The 18,075-nt window shown below is 42.2% G+C and overlaps 1 protein-coding gene across 14 annotated transcripts in view; it reads right to left on the bottom strand.

Annotated features, from left to right (window-relative positions):
• The window catches only part of PTPRM (protein tyrosine phosphatase receptor type M), a 529,398-nt gene extending 514,494 nt beyond the window's left edge, over positions 1 to 14,904 (bottom strand). For 13 of the 14 annotated variants that reach the window (XM_060775055.2, XM_060775057.2, XM_060775056.2 and 10 more), the window contains exon 1: positions 14,414 to 14,904. In XM_060775055.2, coding sequence (XP_060631038.2) covers positions 14,414 to 14,486 — 73 coding nt within the window. In that variant the 5' untranslated portion in view covers positions 14,487 to 14,904. The remainder of the gene's footprint in view (positions 1 to 14,413) is intronic. The other variant, XM_060775068.2, reaches the window with a different exon arrangement.
• Between the last annotated feature and the right edge of the window lie 3,171 nt (positions 14,905 to 18,075).

The following is an 18,075-nucleotide window of genomic DNA, read 5'->3' as shown; positions in this document are numbered from 1 at the left end:
GGGGAGGTGTGAGATCCTCCTGAGATTTGGCCCTGTCTGGAAGGGCCCTAAGTCAAAACTTGAAATGTAGCCCATTCTTCCAGGATTTAACACTCAATGTGATAAACCAATTAGTCCAGAAGAACTGCACTAGTGCCTCTAAATGGTCACAGAACAGAATAAGGAGCCAGTGAAGAAGTATGCTCAACTTTAATTGTATTGGTAAAAATTCTCATGACCCGTTATTTACCACTTATGCACTGAAGGTCACTTTCAACAACTGTCCTATACATAACAGAGAAAGATCTTCAGTGATCCGGTTAAGATTTCTGCTTAAATGAGTTTGAATTCAGGATTTTAAAGTTTAATTTTGCAGCTGTATCCTAACTATATATATTGCATTCTCTGAAAGGTTTCTAATTGTCTCTTACTGAAGAAATGCAGACTCAGATTCTAGAGTTTATTTTAGAAACATACTAATGTTAATTCTGATTAACATGCATTCTTTTCCTTTATGCATACTTACACCCATGTGCACAAGATATTGCCTAAAAACAGCTCAATCAATTAAATCCATTCTAGTACTGTTTTTGCATTTAATGTCACAATATAGACAATAATCCCAGAGGTAGGAGTAAGGATACAAGAACCTCTAGAATTGCTCACCAGAGTTCCTGGTGAATATTATCGTTTAATTGTGTCCATTATTTCTTCTCCCAATGATATCTTCTAAAATTACAGGTGTCATAAAATATAAAGCAGGTTTTCTTGTCCTCCACCTGTTCCATCCACACAAAACAACCCAACTGGAGGAAATATAAGCCCTGACCACATAGTATCACAAGTGCTGGAAACGTACCAAGGTATCCTAACAACAGATGACATGAGAATTGAAACAGTTCAATTCTATAGTGAAGAAAGTTCACAAGTTATCCTATCAGGGAAGTAGACTAGTTTTCTCTGTCAGATGCGCTAATGGAAGCAAAGTGAAAGCCTCCATCAGCTGGGAAGCACTTGGGTTTCCTATTTGCAAAGAACACCATATAAGCAGGTGAACAAATAGGGAAAGGCTTGTATGTCATAAAATATCGAACAATAATGTTAAACACAGACATTAAGGAAAACACAGAACTGATAGAGCATTCTCACTGTTATCTGTAGGTAGGGAAATTAATGAAATTATCTATTCCAAGGCACACACACACAAAAGTAATACAGGTTAGATATCCCTTACCCGAATTCCAAAATCCAAAATATTCCAAAATTACTCACGTGAATGGGTCAGATAGTGCTTTCTGATAGTTCAGTGTACACAAAGTTTGTTTCATGCACAAAATTACTAAAAACAGTGTATATAACATTATTTTCAACTAGAGGTATCAGTTATATATGGAATATAAATGAATTTTATGTCTATACTTGGGTCTCAACTTCCATGATATCTCCTTATGAATGTATACTGAAACACAGGTATTCCAAATCCCCCCCATCACAAAAAAAATCACCAAACAAACAATTTTAAAAAACAACAACACATGTTTCAAGCATTTCAGACAGGAGATACTTAACTTGTACTGCTGTCCTCAGCAGTATTTAGGCCTCATTTTAATAACTATATTGAATTGTGTGTTTATGACGTACCAAAATATAGAGGAATTAAAATGTTTTATCTGAAGTCTACACAACTGTTAACTACAGGGAATCTTATATACCTGGACAACAACTTTGTCCCTAGCATCTAATAGGATTCTGTATTCATAGAGCATTTCCAGTGACAGTGTCAAGCCATCTTTAACAACCCTACTTCCATTTGTGCATTATTTCTAACCCTGAAGATAGTGATGTTAATGGTTATCACAGCACTCTGTGACAATCTATGAATCTGTTCTGAGTAGTATTTCCTTTTCCTTTAAAAATATGTATGGTATCACTATTCATCAGAAATATTTTTTAGACAAGTAGAGAATACTCTATTTCACTTCTGCCAGCAGCAGACAAGCTGCTAAAGCCTTCTCATTTCCACCTCTCACAGATGAAAATTACTTGTCTCTGTATGCCTTCAAGTCACTTCCAATTTATGGTGACCCTAAGGTGAACCTTCAAGGAGTTTTTGTTGCATGATTTGTTCAGAAGGCGCCTTCTCATTGCCTTCCAATGAGACTTGCTCAAGACCACCCAGTGGGCTTCCATGGCTGAGCGAGAATTCAAACCCGCATCTCCCGGAGTCCTAGTCCAGCACTGAAAACGTCATCCCACGCTCGCCTTCACTGACACTTAATGCAATTGCATAAATCTACTCATAAAGAAAGGTTTAAAATATAGTTAGTTTCGTCTGATTACTTTGAACAATTTCTTCCAGAGCCTCACCAATTTTCTTCCAATTCTCACTAATTCAGCCTTTGTGATTCACAGTTAATGCCACTAGACAGGCCCAGTTCACCACATCACTGCCTGATTGGAAAAATGTTACCCTCGGCGTGGTAATACTGGATACCTTTTTATATTGCTATGTTTTGCTAACTGCCCTTTGCTTGCAATACATTCCACACAAACTTTTCTTCCTACATTCCTTCAGCATTCTCAAATATAAGCAAAATACACGGCTGTTTCAAGTTTCAAAGCACAGTGCCAGGACTGAACAATGTAATTGCTAACATATTTAAAGGCAGCCACATGGGGAGAAATCAACAACACGCCTACTGAACACTGCATCTGAGTTCCACAGACGTATTTGGGGCGTACCCAAGAGAAATTCATGTACCCAGCAGAATTCCTGCCTTTTTATTGCAGTAGAGTATCTTCTATTGTAGAACAAACTGATTTTTCCCTTAGCTCTGAGAGATTTGCGTTCAGAATTGCTACCACAAAAATACAAATCCAAAGCAAAACTAGGTCGTAAGGTGCTAACCTTAATATTTCAGCCCAAAGGTGATTTTCAGCCAATTTAAAATTCACTTTTCAATAACTCTGTTTCCATAATGAATAGCTCTCAGTGGAGAAAGTTTCCCAGGATGATACTCCAAATTATATATTCTTAGCACATTGCTGTTGACTTACAAGAACAAACATTCTAAGAAAAACAGATATAATTCCATGTTACGGTATTACTGCCGTAAATATGTGCAATCATTTTTGACTACCCCTATATCTCTGGCAGCCACCAGGAAAGTAACAGTCTAAAATAGAAATAGTGAAGAAAGAAATTACTACACAGGCTTGCATGGTCTCTTTACTTTGTGGTTTATTTTCTTTCCAATAAAAAGGTACACAACTTGCATGTCGTCAAGCTTTCAAAACAATCCAAACGCCTTAAACACCTTTTCCTCATGTCTCAAGCTCAAAAATGCACCACGTTCAGTAAACCCAACATTACAGTCCTGACTTAGGAATGTGGATTTAGAGATGCAGCTACACCTAGTGATCAGCAGTAGATCACAGCAAACAAAATTCTATAAACTGAAATGCTGAACATTCAAATAATAATACAGAGATGGGTGAAATCCAGGTGAAAACTGAAAAATGCATAGGTAACAATGACTATCAAAGTGCAAAATGTATTATTTTAGTAAAATAGAAACCTATACCAAGACATAACTAATGAATCAAAGGGAAACAGCAAAAAGTCATATAATAGAAAACCTACCAGAAAGTTTATTTTACATCCATCTGTTCATACAAAACAAATAATTAAAAGTCATTAATTTTGAATCATGTAGTGCTTGTGTGTGCTGTTTCATCATGATTGCCTGAGACAACGCTATTTTTAACTACATTAAGTCAAAACAAATAAGATTTATTTATCTTATCAGAAGCGAACTGAGGGTACAATTGTAATGTATTTTAAAAATACACAGTTTAAAAACTTGGCATTGTACTAAATGTCTTTGGATCAGTAGCTGGCCACTTGGGAGACATGAGAGAAGCCTCCCCACAGGATTGCAACACATCTGGGCATCCTCTGGGCAACATCTTTGTAGATGACTGATTCTCTCACACCAGAAGCAACTTGCAACATGCAGCCAAACAAACAAATAACATGTCAGGCAGATACTAAACCCTGTAGGAGTTTTCACTCCCCTCTCCATGCCACAACCCCTATTTTGGTGGGCTGAACAGAAACACTTCTTTTGAATGCAGTGGGCACTGGAATTTAGTTCCCGCCCCACCTCCCATAGATATCAAGATCCATAGATGCTCAAGTCTCATGATAATAAAACAGTGTGCCTTGTTTAACATGGATTAAAATATTTGCTTTTTGTTTGTTTTTAAATTATATATATATATATATATATATCTTTTCAAGCAATATAAATGTTGTTATACAATTTGTAAAGGCAGTAGTTTCCCCATATATATTTTCAAGCTGTAGATGGTTGATTCTGTGAATATAGAGAGACAACTGTACTCTCCTCAATATTCAGAGATTTGCCAGAGACTATTCTTGAAAAAACGTAAGCCTCAACTAGCTGCAAGTGTGACAGAATTAGTTGTCTTTATACATTTCTTTGAATTCTGGGCCATGAATTCTTTCCTTCTTTTATTTCAAATGTATCTTTATAGCCAATTATAAGAATTATGAAACCGACTACAGAAATACATGATTAATATGAAAGCAAATAACATGCTGTTGTATGGAGAAACTCATCACTAAAAGAAATCATTTTTTAAGGAAACTGCTGGAACATTTAAGTCAGCCCAATCAAGTTACTGGTTAGTTTAGTTCCCAAAAGAAAAGTCAGCTGCTGCACACACTCATCATAAGTGACTGGAATATTTTCTCAGCTAAACAATAAAGGGAAACGTGACATTTGTTGTTCCACTGTTGTCCTATAGTCACCAGAGTTACGTATTTCTGGGGAGATGGAGAGATTATATACGTGCCCTGCATTCTGTGATTACACTGCAATTGTCAATCCATTAGATTACATCATCATGAAACACTTTATTATACATATTGTTTGGTTATTTCAAGCACTGTAATTTTTCTTCCAGAGTTTGATAACTAAACGATGAGACCAAAGATACATTATAGGAGTTCTTTAGTATAATTACATCCTTGTTATACACTGTAGGGTATACTTTTCTCCACTATATTATCATAATAACAGGGCCATTTTAATCAGTGACTGAACAGAAAACTTTAATTTTTAATAAGTAATACAAGACAAGTCTGATATGGTTTCAGCATAAAAATCACCAGACAAAATATATATGAAGTATTACGAAAGCAAAATAGTGTGTTACATGAAATCGCCATCTATGGTGAAATAAAACTAGGATGATCTAATGGCTGGTGTTACTGGCTTTGACAATATCTAACTTCACCTTTTCTCTCCTAACCAATATTTGGCTGGCTCCAACAAAGCTTCTATTGGTTGGGTGCTCAAGCACTATTCTATATGTGAAACAGCAGAAGGCATCCCAGAATCACACTTCATCACTCACAACATAAACTGGGAGGATGTACAAATAATTGTCCACCTCTACATCAATTTATAATTGGTATATGTGAACAGCTCATAACAGAATAAATTATGCATCAAATATCCATTATTAACCAAGTATTGAAAAGGCAAATGGAATATGAAAGCATTGATAATGCAAACAGTAATCTACAAAGAAAATGATTCCATCTACATTGCATCCCAGCAATGGGTCTGACAAAACCCAATGTCCAGAAGACAGAGTTTATTTCTGCATTACTTGTTTATGCGCCCAGATACCAATGCCCATAGGTACAAACTGCATGTTTCAAGCCTGTGGCGTACCAAGTATGCTATTTGTGCACTATGTGTATCATTGTTGCTATGGAGCTTGAATTCAACTCTGAGTTATGGCTACCCTTTCGTCGGGTTTTCTTGGCAAGAGATTTGCCACTGACTTCCACTAAGGCTGCGGGAATGTGCTTTGCCAACAATTACCCAGGGAGTTTCCATGGCTGAGTGAGATCCTAGCCCAACACTTCAACTACTACACCATGGCCCATGCTTATGTGTATTAGGTTCGATCAAAACATCCAATACAGAGATGTTGCCTATAGTTCTTAGACCCAATAGCACAATGGATTTAAGCACATGTCACTTTATTTCAGGACTGTTGCTTAGGTTTCAGATTTTGTTTATCAACAGCAGGCATATTTTGATGGTATATCTGATTATACTGAGGATATACAAGTATATTTTATACTGAGGATATACAAGTATATTTTATTTTCTATTATAGTGCAACTTTACTCTGGTATGCAGCTCTTCCAAGGAAAATGACATATTGGTCCCTACATCAGCATGATCATCATATTAGAACTATTCACTACAATATTCTTGTATTAGCACAACTTGCTAACACAACACATTTAAGCCAAAGCTGGACAAAATGTGGTTCTATGGCAAAATGTGATCCCACTCAAGGCTCTTTTATAGTGCTGAATAGTTCTTACCCCCGACTCTTGTAAATGTTTGTTCCAAAGCCTCCCAGGAATAGAAATCCACCTTTTAAATGGATTTTAAAACTCCTTCCATGCTACTTAACAATCCCAATATATATTTTTTTTCTATAGGAAAAGTGGGCTTCCTGTAACTTCAAGAATTTTTGGCATTCCTGGCAGTCTCTGTGGCCTCCAAGCCTACTAGAAGTAGAAGAATGGGCCCTAAATGGGCAACATATGCCCACCCATGTTTTTAACAAAATTTCCTGTTCAAAACACAAAGGTTTTTTTTTACATGTTACACCGAAAATAAGCAAATCAGTCAAAACAAAGGAAAAACATAAAAACAAATTAAAAATATAAAAGGTGATATCACCAATCTGTCAAACACAAAGGGATTCATTTATTATATATATATATATATATATGTATGTATGTATGTATGTATTCTTAAACATAATGCTATACCTAATTATAATAAATACATACAACTATAATTGACAGCAAAGATACAAATCTCTCTATCTATCTCTATCTATCTATCTATCTATCTATCTATCTATCTATCTATATGGCCCCAGTGGTGCAGCAGGTTAACCTGCTGAGCTGCTGAACTTGCCAGTTCATATCTGGGGAGCGGGGTGAGCTCCTGGTCAGCCCCAGCTTCTGCCAACCTGGCAGTTTGAAAATACGCAAATGCGAGTAGATCAATAGGTACCACTCCACCAGGAAGGTAACGCTGCTTCATGCAGTCATGCTGGCCACATGATCTTGGAGGCATCTATGGACAACATTGGCTATTCAGTTTAGAAATAGAGATGAGCAGCACCACCCAGAGTCGGACACAACTAGACTTAATGTCAAGGGGAAACCTTTATCTTTATTATACAAATCTAGACCTCAAGTGTTGTGCCAGCAGACACAGTAAAGATTTGTGACTATTCCAACCAAAGTGTTGAAATATTAGGCTGAAATCCTAAACGGTATGAATAGGTGGTTTCAGGGTTGAAGTATGAGATGGCATACAACTTGTCTGCCATTTTGTATGACACAAAATAACTGTGCAGCCTAATAACAGGCCTCTCCAGCTCCAGACAAGTCTGTCTTATAACAAAATGCATCACTTTTTCTCATATATAATGCTATATAAAAAAACCCTGAAGGCTTTTACAGAAATGCACTTGTTTCAGTTCCATTACCTCTCTCTCCATCTTGTTGATATTTGACAGAAAAGGCATCTAAACCTTTTACTTTATACAAAACCCAACATTTAGGATTACACAATCGCCGATATCTCTTTAGTTTTGTAACCTATTTCTATCTGAACCAAACCATTTGGAGAATGTTTTGCTTGTCTTGGATAATCTGCCAAAGAAATGACCCAAACACGTCACAAACCAGAAGCAGTATCTTCATTTTCAGTATATCTGAACTCTTATTTATTATCATCCCCACTGTGTTCATTACTCAAATTTGGCAATATTCAATGCAAAGTCAAGACATACTAACTATGCTCAAATTCTACTAAGATACTAGGGTCTGAAAGTAATATAATGATTTAATTGTCTTTAGCATGAGGATATGACAATGTTAAACGAGATGATCTTTATGATCCTTTCTATAGTTGATATTACAATCTCAAATATAACTTTGAGCACTAGCTTTTACAACAGGCTGCCAATTTGGATAATCTCGTCTATTTTTAAGCAACCCACTGAATTTCTGTCAACTAACAGTACTGTTTAAAAAGTCAGCATGTTATTAATTGTTCAACTTTTCCAACGTTTTTATGAATATTCACAACACCAACAGAAACTTCAAATAGTAGTTAAATGTTACTTCCTGCTCATGCCCATCCTTCATTGCTGATCAGGTAAAGGTAATGGTTTCCCCGCCATTAAGTGTATTCGTGTCTGACTCTGGGGGGCAATGTCATCTCCATTTCTAAGCCAAAGAGCTGGCGTTGTCCATAGACACCTCCGAGGCCATGTGGCCAGCATGACTGCATGGAGCACCGTTACCTTCCCGCAGAAGCGGTACCTATTGATCTTCTGACATGTGCATGTTTTCAAACTGCTAGGTTGGCAGAAGTTGGGATTAACAGTGGAATCTCACCCTGCTCCCTGGATTAGAACCGGCAACCTTTTGGTCAGCAAATTCAGCAGCTCAGCAGTTTAACCCGCTGTGCCATCAGGGGGACATTGGTGATTATGTCCCCAGAAAAGTATACCCAACAAAGAAGAACTAAACATAATATGTGGTCTTAACCTTTCCTGGGTTAAGGAACATTTTAGAGTCTGCTGAAATCTGTGGACACCCTCCCCAGAAACAAATTCACTTACACAGAAGTGGGTCACAAGTGAAGAACCACCATAATAAAAAAATCAATCTACAGTAGTCTCGCTTATTCAACATAAATGGGCCAGCAGAACGTTGGATAAGCGAGAATGTTGGATAAGGAGGAATTGAGGAAAAGCCTATTAAACGTAAAATTACATTATGATTTTACAAATTAAGCACCAAAACATCATGTTTTACAACAAATCAACAGAAAAAGCATTCCAATACACTGTAATGTTATGTAGTAATTACTGTATTTACGAATTTAGAATCAAAACTTCGCAATGTATTGAAACAGCTGTGGATCTGGGTGGAGGCAGACTGCATTGGATAATACAGAACGTTGGATGAGTGAAGGTTGGATAAGCAAGACACTATTGTATATGTTAAAACAAATAATCAAGTGACAAATATGCAGTCACACTTTTCCCGATCCATAATCCACAGACAGATTGTTAAGTTTCATTGTGGGATTTGTTTGACATGGCATGATCACTCACAAAACTGAAATTATATACTTAAGGAAACATTAGTATGCATTAACACTGTGGGTTTTGTCAACTGAAGTGCAACAAGTACCTCTGGACGTTTTAATGGTGAACTATAAGGTGTCTATGGACAACGCCGGCTCTTCGGCTTAGAAATGGAGATGAGCACCAACCCCCAGAGTCGGACACAATTGGACTTAATGTCAGGGGAAAACCTTTACCTTTACTATAATGCTCTAAAGTACAATTTCACTGTATGTTAGAGTGCAACAAAAAGTGTACAATGGTTATCTTTCCATAGTCTGCAGTTGTCCACAGAATGCACTTGAATTAGTGCTTACTGAAAGCCTGCCATTTTGCCTAGATATTGGCTCACACAGCTGCCAAAACAAATCTTGTTTAGTACAGAACCAGGCATTTCTTGAATAGAATAGCCAGTACAGAGGTTATGTGTGGATGAGTACAAACAATTCTCTTTTTCCGCCAGGAGCCAAAGACACTAACATCACAATCAAGAAGTACACAAGTGACACTGTGAAAGTATTGTTCCTAAGAAGGACCTGCAATAAATTTTAACTGCTGGCTTTCTCACTTTTGTAAACGCAACCCAACAGGAACTGCTATTCTCCCCAATGGGAAAGGAGGGGGTTTGGATGACGGTGATGACATTTACGAAACTAAGCAACGAGGTACAGCTTTATCTAAGTCAGAACTAAATGGAGTGTGGACTTGGGAGTCTTTGAAAAACAAAAATAATGTGAGCAAAGTTTCACAACTTGCAGCTACATCCCTGAAACCTAAGAAGGGAGCAAGGGACAGTCCTTCCCTTCGTGTTATATTTCATAATAATGCAAACTCTGAAAGATCTCTTCCCTAATGAACCTCCTGACTTATCTACCAGCGTAGAAGCAAACGTTGAGAAAACACAGGCGGCTTTCATACACAAAGTGTTCCTGGAACATTCCACTAAACCAAAATGTGTTTACAGAAGAAAATCAGTGAGCTTGGATTTCTTCAAGACTAAAATTTGGTGACATAAGGGCAATGCTGCTGCTGCTACACACAAGCAAGACTTAGACCAATAAAACACCACGTCCTCTGCTGCTGAGGATCAAAGCAGGCAGAACATGGCACCCAGATGTCTTCAATTTCTGTCCTTGGTTTCTACAGTTCATACTTCATGTGGAAAGGGGAAAAAAAGCACTCTAAATAAACCGATGTTACTCATTCCTTCCAACTATGTCAACAAACAGTTTCGCAACAGCTCAGACTGAAGAGGTTTTGTGTGTCGCCATTACCCATACATAAGGTGCATCTCTACACTATGGAATGAATGCAGTTTGACACTACTTTACCTGCCATGACTAAATGCAATGGAATCCAGAGATCTGTAGTTTGGTGAGGCATATAATACTATTTTAACTCCCAAGATTCCACAGCATTGAGCCATGGCATTCAAAGTGCTGTCAAACTTTTATTTTTCGTGTCAGGAGTGTCAAGAGCAACTTGAGAAACTGGAAGTCGCAACTGACTGTCTGCAAGGACATTGCCTAGAGGATGCACAGATGTTTTGATGGTTTACCATCCTTGTGGGCGGCTTATCTCATGTCCCCACCTGGGGAGCTGGAGCTGACAGAGGGAGCTCATCCACGCTCTCCCCAGATTCAAACCTTCAACCTGTCGGTCTTCAGTCCTGGAGCCACAAGGGTTTAACCCATTGCGCCACCAGGGGTTCCTGGTGTCAAACTGTATTCATTCTACAGTCTAGATCAGGCATGGGCAAACTTTGGCCCTCTGGGTGTTTTGGGCTTCAACTCCCACAATTCCTAACAGCCTACCGGCTGTTAGGAATTGTGGGAGTTGAAGTCCAAAACACCCAGAGGGCCAAAGTTTGCCCAAGACTGGCCCACGTGCACCCATATACATGGTGTGTGCTTTGTTACTAAAGGAGATCCTGTGGAGGAGAGTAACAGCAGGATGCTGAGAGCTTGTGGTTGCCAGGTAGGTTTTTGTGTGTGTTTGTTTTAAAGTTTTATGCCTCAATGATCCACTGCTGTCACCAGCTGGCAGATGTTAAAGCCTGGCATGAGGAAAGTGAAGGAAACAAGAGAAGCCACGCTGCTTCCCTGCTGTTGTCCCCAAGCTGCCCTGCCCCTCTCTGCTTTCAGGCTGATCAACTGCAAGGGTGCCAAATGTCCCCCTTCGAATGCAGAAAGAAAGAAAGGGGGAGCACGTCTGAAAGGCATCCTACTTTTCTCTTTGCCAGGCTGGAAGGCGCCCAGGGAAGAGGAAAGAGCAAAATGGTCAAAGGTCTGGCAGCTGAGTCCTATGAGGAGCGGCAACTTGGGAGAAATGAAGGCAGAGAGGGCAAATGATAGGAATGTTTACGTATTTGAAGGGATGTCAAATTGAGGAAGGAGACAAGCTTGCTTTCTGCTGCTCTAGAGCCCTCCAGGTGTTTTGGTCTCCAACTCCCACAATTTCTAACAGCTGTTGGGAATTGTGTGAGGGCCAAAGTTCGCCCATGCCTGGAGAAATGAATTCAAATGGCAGGAAAAGAAATTCCATGTAAACATTTGGGGAAAAAACTTCCTGATTGTAAGAACAGTTCAACATGCAGCTTCAGAGTGTGGTGGAATCTCCTTCTCTGGAGGTTTTAAAGCAGAGGCTGGATGACCATCTGCCAGGAGCGCTTTGATTGTATCTTCCTAAATGGCAGAATGGGGTTGGACTGGATGGCAACTTAAGGATCCCTTTCAACTAGGAAGTACCTGGAGACTAGGACCTGGAGCGATGGATTCAAATGTCAGGAAAACAAATTCCATGTAAACATCTGGAAAAAAACTTCCTGATGGCAAGAGCAGTTCAATATGCAGCTTCAGAGTGTGATGGAATCTCCTTCTCAGGAGATGTTTAATCAGAGGCTGAATTGCCATCTGTCAGGAGTGCTTTGATTGTATCTTCCTGCACAGCAGAATGGGGTTGGACTGGATGGCTCTTGCGGGGATCCCTTCCAATTACAGGATTCTATGACTCTAGACCAGGCATGGGCAAACTTGGGCCCTCCAGGTTTAAGCAGGTTTAAGGAAACGGCCTGAGACTGTTAGGAATGGTGGGAGTTGAAATCCAAAACCCCTGAAGGGCCAAAGTTTGGCCATGCCTGGTCTAACGACTAGGACCCAGAGTAATGGATTTAGATGGCAGGAAAGGTTATTCCATGTAGAGCAGTTCGATATGCAGCTTCAGAGTGTAGTGGAATCTCCTTCTGTGGAGGTTTTTAAGCAGAGGCTGGATGGCCATCTGTCAGGAGTGCTTTGATCATGTCTTCCTGCATGGCAGAATGGGGTTGGACTGGATGTCCCCTTGGGGATCCCTTAAGTGGCTGAGAGGGAAAAGGAAGGGACCTGAGGCTGTTAGGAATGGTGGGAGTTGAAGCCCAAAACACCTGGAGGGAGCGCCCAAGTTTGCCCATGCCTGGTATAGAGTCACATAATCCTGAAGTTGGAAGAGATTCCCAAGGGCAATCCAGTCCAACCCCATTCTGCCATGCAGGATAACACAATCAAAGCACTCCTGACAGATGGCCAATCCAGCCTCTGCTTAAGAACCTCCGGAGAAGGAGATTCCACCATAATATGAAGCTGCATATCAAACTGCTATAAGTCTTTCCCTCCGAATGTTTACATGGAGTTTCCTTTCCCACCATTCAATCCATTGCTCCTGGTCCCAGTCTCTAGATCAGGCCTGGGCAAACTTGGGCCCTCCTTCCAGATGTTTTGGACTTCAACTCCCACAATTCCTAAGCAACTGAGAGGGGAAAGGGTCCTGAGGCTGTTAGGAATGGTGGGAGTTGAAGCCCAAAATATCAGGAAGGAGGGATGCAGTTTGCTCATGCCCTCTCTTCCAGTGTTTTGGACTTCAACTCCCACAATTCTTAAACAGTTGAGGGAGAAATGGAAGGGTCCTGAGGCTGTCAGGAATTGTGCCAGTTGAAGCCCAAAACATCAGGAGGGAGGACTGAAGTTTGCTCATGACCGCCTTCCAGGTGTTTTTGACTTCAACTCCCACAATTCCTAAGCAGCTGAGGGGGAAAAGGAAGGGTTCTGAGGCTGTCAGGAATGGTGCGAGTTGAAGCCCAAAACACCTGGAGGGAGGGCCAAAGTCTGCTCATGCCTTCCCTCCAGGTGTTTTGGACTTCAACTCCCACCAGCTGAGGGGGAAAGGAAGGGCCCTGAGGCTGTTAGGAATGGTGGGAGTTGAAGCCCAAAACATCAGGAGGGATGGCTGAAGTTTGCCCAGGCTTGCTCTCTCCCAAGTTTGGGGAGAACTTGACTCCCATTTACCCAAAGGAGCAAGAGAGAGGGGCATGCCTGTGCCTCTTTGGCTCATCCTGTGGCAAGGCAACTTCCTCTTTCCCCCTTTTTTCCGGAGCCACCCTCAGAGGCGCCGCTGAGCAAAGCAAAAAAATTCCCCAGCCGAGCTAACTTTGCCCAGACAGAGAGTCCTTGGAAAGGAAAGGAAGAGAGGGGGGAAGAAGGGAGGAAGCCCAGGGCTGTGCAACCTCCCCGAGACCGCCTTCAAGCTGCGGCCAGCAGCACAGGCAACTTGCGGAAAGTTTTCTTTTGTAGGGTTCACACAAAGCTAGAGATCCTTATCTTCCCCCGAGTTGCACCAAGCTGGTGCTTTACAAACGCGGGGGCTCCTTCCTTTCCTTCCTTCCTTCCCTCCCAGCCTTGAACTTCCCCCTTCTCTCCCAGGCGCCTTCTTCTCCTTCTTCATTTCACCGTTACTCCTTGGATTCCACAATAGTTTAAGGTAGTGCCAAACTGCATTCAATCCTCAGTGTAGCAGATGCCAAGGGGAAACCTTTACCTATCTATCCTAGCAGTCCTAGTTCTGCAAAAAAGAGTGCCTCGTCGAACTATAACTCCCGGGGTTCCGACTTAACGAGGGTCCGAAAAGAAAGCCATTGAGAACAGAATGACAACAACAATCTCACAGAGGCGCATCTATTGGAAGTAACGGGAGCTCTAAGCGTCTTGAGACTAGTGTCTCGCGAAACTACAAATTCCCCACCAGATTCCGAATTATCCCGAAGTCCAGAAAGCGAGTTGTTGAAGAACAGGACGAGGATGATGCCTGATCACCCGAAGCGGCTTTGGCCGGGGTCGCTGCTGCTTACCTGTGAACGTCTCTGCTCGGGCTGCCAGCAAAAGTCCAGCCAAAGTCAGGAGCCAAGTTGCAACTTTCCCCATATTCCTTTCCCTCGGGAGGGAAAAAGCCCCGCTCCGCCGGCCCTCCGGGGGAAAGAGAGGGCGGGAAAGGGGGCGCCTCCAAGGGGACCCCCTCCAAGGGGAAGGAGAAAGAAGGGAAGCTCCTCCGGCTTCTGCTGCTCCTCCTCGCTGTAACTCCGGGGGAAAAAAGACGGCGCTGGCTGCCTCGCTCCCTGTTGCGCTCCCCGAGCCCCGCGCAGCCTCCGCCTGGCTCCTCTCCCTCGGCTCGGCTCCCTCTCTCCCGCCCTCTCTCTCTCTCTCTCTCTCTCTCTCGCCCTGGAGAGTCCCCTCGCAGCGAGGATGGAAGTCAGGCGGGCGAAGCGAGCGCGGAGAGGAGCGGGAGAGCAGCCCAGAGAGAGAGAGAGAGCGGAGAGCGGCTGCCAAGTCACGCCCAGCCGGAGAACACGGCGCCTGCCTGCCGCCTTTCCCCCGCTAGAGGGCCGCCTCCCGCTCCTCGCCCCGGGCTTCCTTCCTCCCTTCGCTATGCCTCCCGGCTCAGCCAGACCAAGGCTGACTCCCTTTGCAGGAAAAGGCCGGCAACGCGGAGGAAGAAGCAGCCAAGCAGCACCCCGCGCGCTGGACAAACCTCCTCTCAGGTCCACATTCCCGCACAGAAGCCTTTTTTAGGGTTCACACAAACCTAGAGATCCTAATCCAAAACGGAGCCCATTAGAAGCGGGAAGTTGATATAGCTAGTGATACAGCAGCCCAGGTTGAGCAACTGAGGCAGCATCTACACTGCCCTCTAATCCAGTTTCTGAATCCAGCTCGAAATGGATTGCACGATTTTTTTTAGTTCCTATATATACAAGTCGTTTTCCTAATTGGTTCTCTCATTTAAAAAAAAACAACACGGGGAAAGTTTATCAAATTGAAAAAAAGTTTTGTTCTGGCTGGGCATTCTTCTGCAGCACATTTAGCTATAGGTAAAGGTAAAGGTTTCCCCCTGACATTAAGTCCAGTCGTGTCCAACTCTAGGGGTTGGTGCTCATCTCCATTTCTAAGCCGAAGAGCCTGCCTTGTCCGGACACCTCCAAGGTTATGTGGCCAGTGGGCTCTGCCTTATTCAGGTAGAGATGAACCAAACAAATACCCAGTTTGTATCAGGCAGTTTAATTAAAACAGCACCTACTTTCTGACAGTTTTAATAGTCCAAAATATAAAACATAAAGATTGCACTCAGCCACAGAATATAAAACAAAAACAGCAAACACCGTTGCAGGTTCAAGGTAAGTCCATAGTCAAAAGGTTCAGTCCCGTGGTCAAACGCCTAGAGTTCAATAAACAAAGTCCAGCAATCAAGAGTCTATACCAGCGGTCCTCAAACTTTTTAAACAGAGGGCCCGGTCACAGTCCCTCAAACTGTTGGAGAGCCGGATTATAATTTGGAAAAAAAATTGAATAAATTCCTATGCACACTGCACATATCTTATTTGTAGTGCAAAACACACTTAAAAACAATACAATAATTAAAAAAAGAACAACGTTAACAAATATAAACTTATTAGTATTTTAACAGGAAGTGTGGGCCTGTTTTTGGCCGATGAGATAGGACTGTTATTGTTGTGTGCTTTCAAAGTCATTTCAGACTTAGGGTGACCCCGAGCGAGGGCTGGGAAAATTACCTTGGAAGGCTGTATCCGGCCCCTGGGCCTTAGTTTGAGATCCCCTCGTCTATACCGTAGTCAAAAACCAGTCCAAAGATTCAAGGTTCCAAAGATTCAGGAGACAGGTCACCGAAAATCCATAAACCTGGGAGAAAACCAGCAGCATCTACCACCAAGATAAAACAAATACTTTTCTCCCAAAGATCAGTCCCAAAGCTAGCTCTTTATATCCAGAAACACCCAACTGCAACCCATCTCTTGCATACCTCCACCCTTAATTGCTTTCACCCATGAATTCTTATTTACAATCTAATATAAGGATTACTCAATCCTTATATTAACCCTTCCATCACCAACTGCTAGGCCTGCCACCACCAACTGCAGAACATGATACATGGCAGCCAGCATGACTACATGGAGTGCCATTACATTCCCACCTTACCTTCCCCACCTCCAAGGTCATGTGGCTGGCATGACTACATGGAGCGCCATTACCTTCCCGCCTTACCTTCCCCACCAGAATGGTACCTATTGATCTACTCACATTTGCATGCTTTCGAACTGCTAAGTTGGCAGAAGCTGGTGCTGACAGCTGGTGCTCATGCTACTCCCGGATTTGAACCTGCGACCTTTTGGTCAACAAGCTGAGCAGCTCAGCAGTTTAACCCACTATGCCACTGAGGGCACCAGATTTGGCTATAGTTTTTCTCAATATCTCCATGGAGTCTCAACTAATTCAACCTCTGAACCAGGCCTGGGGAAACTTTGGCTTTCCCTCCAGGTGTTTTGGACTTCAACTCCCACCAACAGGGAACAATATATTATAGACAGTATGATGACAGAATAGGGAAGGAAATAGAACAGAAAGGGAAGCCCTGGTGACATCAGAAAGCTTGTCATTTATGGTCTCCTCGACTTTCTTTGGAAGGCGGGCTGCTTAACAGCAGGAGGAGAGGATGGGTTGGAACAGGAGACAGGTACAAAGTGCTTGGGGATGACCCTTAAAGCCCTACACAGCTTAGATTCAGGCTAACTGGAAATGTTGAAGAATTGCACCCTCCAAACGCTCCAGTTTGGCAGGGACAACCCCAATTAACTCTTTCTCACCCTCACATTTTCCAGCGGCTTTGAAAATTTCAAAGTATTTCTCTTCCTGCTTCATGGAATCTCATCCAATTCAGCCTTTGAACCAATTTAGCCTCAACCAATTCAACCTGCTTCATAGAATCTCAACCAATTCAACCTCTAAGCCAGGAGACATGGGCAAACATGGGCCCTCCAGGGGTTTTGGACTTCAACTCTTACTACAGCCCCAGGCCCCTTCCTTTCTTTCCGCTTCAGAGGTTGAGGGGGAAAAGGAAAGGGCCTGAGGCTGTTAGGAATAGTAAGAGTTGAAGTCCAAAACACCCGGAGGGAGGGCCCAAGTTTGCCCATGCCTGATCTACATTGCCATATTATCCATTTACTCTGCATTCTGAAACTGCATTATATGGCAGTGTAGCTGGGGCCTCCCTCAGAAGGGCAGCATCTAAATAAGAGGCAGAGGAAAAACCTAATAAAATAATAGCCTGCTCTAAGTGATCCCAATTTCAGAGTATGTAAGAAGAAGCCCTCACAGCTGCAAAACACAGGCCGAAAAGCAGCCAATTAGGAGTGGGAAGGAAACACTAATGAAATAGCATCCTGCCCTAAGTAACTGAGGCAGTTTCAGAATAAGAAGTCCGCATTCACTCAAAACCACAGAATAGTGGGAGAAAGGAGCTAATTAGGAACCGAATTGGAAAAGCTACTGAAATAGCAGCGCCCTCTGAGTCACTGAGGCCATCCCAAATTCTGGGGAAGAAGAAGAAGTCCACTTTCCCTCAGAACCACAGAATACAAATTTGGCTCCATCTACCCAGTCATTATAATGCTGATTGAACTGCATTATATGGCCAGAGTAGACTCATATAACCCAGTTCAAT

This window comes from Anolis sagrei, chromosome 4 (assembly GCF_037176765.1).
Source record: "Anolis sagrei isolate rAnoSag1 chromosome 4, rAnoSag1.mat, whole genome shotgun sequence".
NCBI classification, from domain to species: Eukaryota; Metazoa; Chordata; class Lepidosauria; order Squamata; family Dactyloidae; genus Anolis; species Anolis sagrei.
This window is presented reverse-complemented; position numbering and strand designations above follow the sequence as displayed.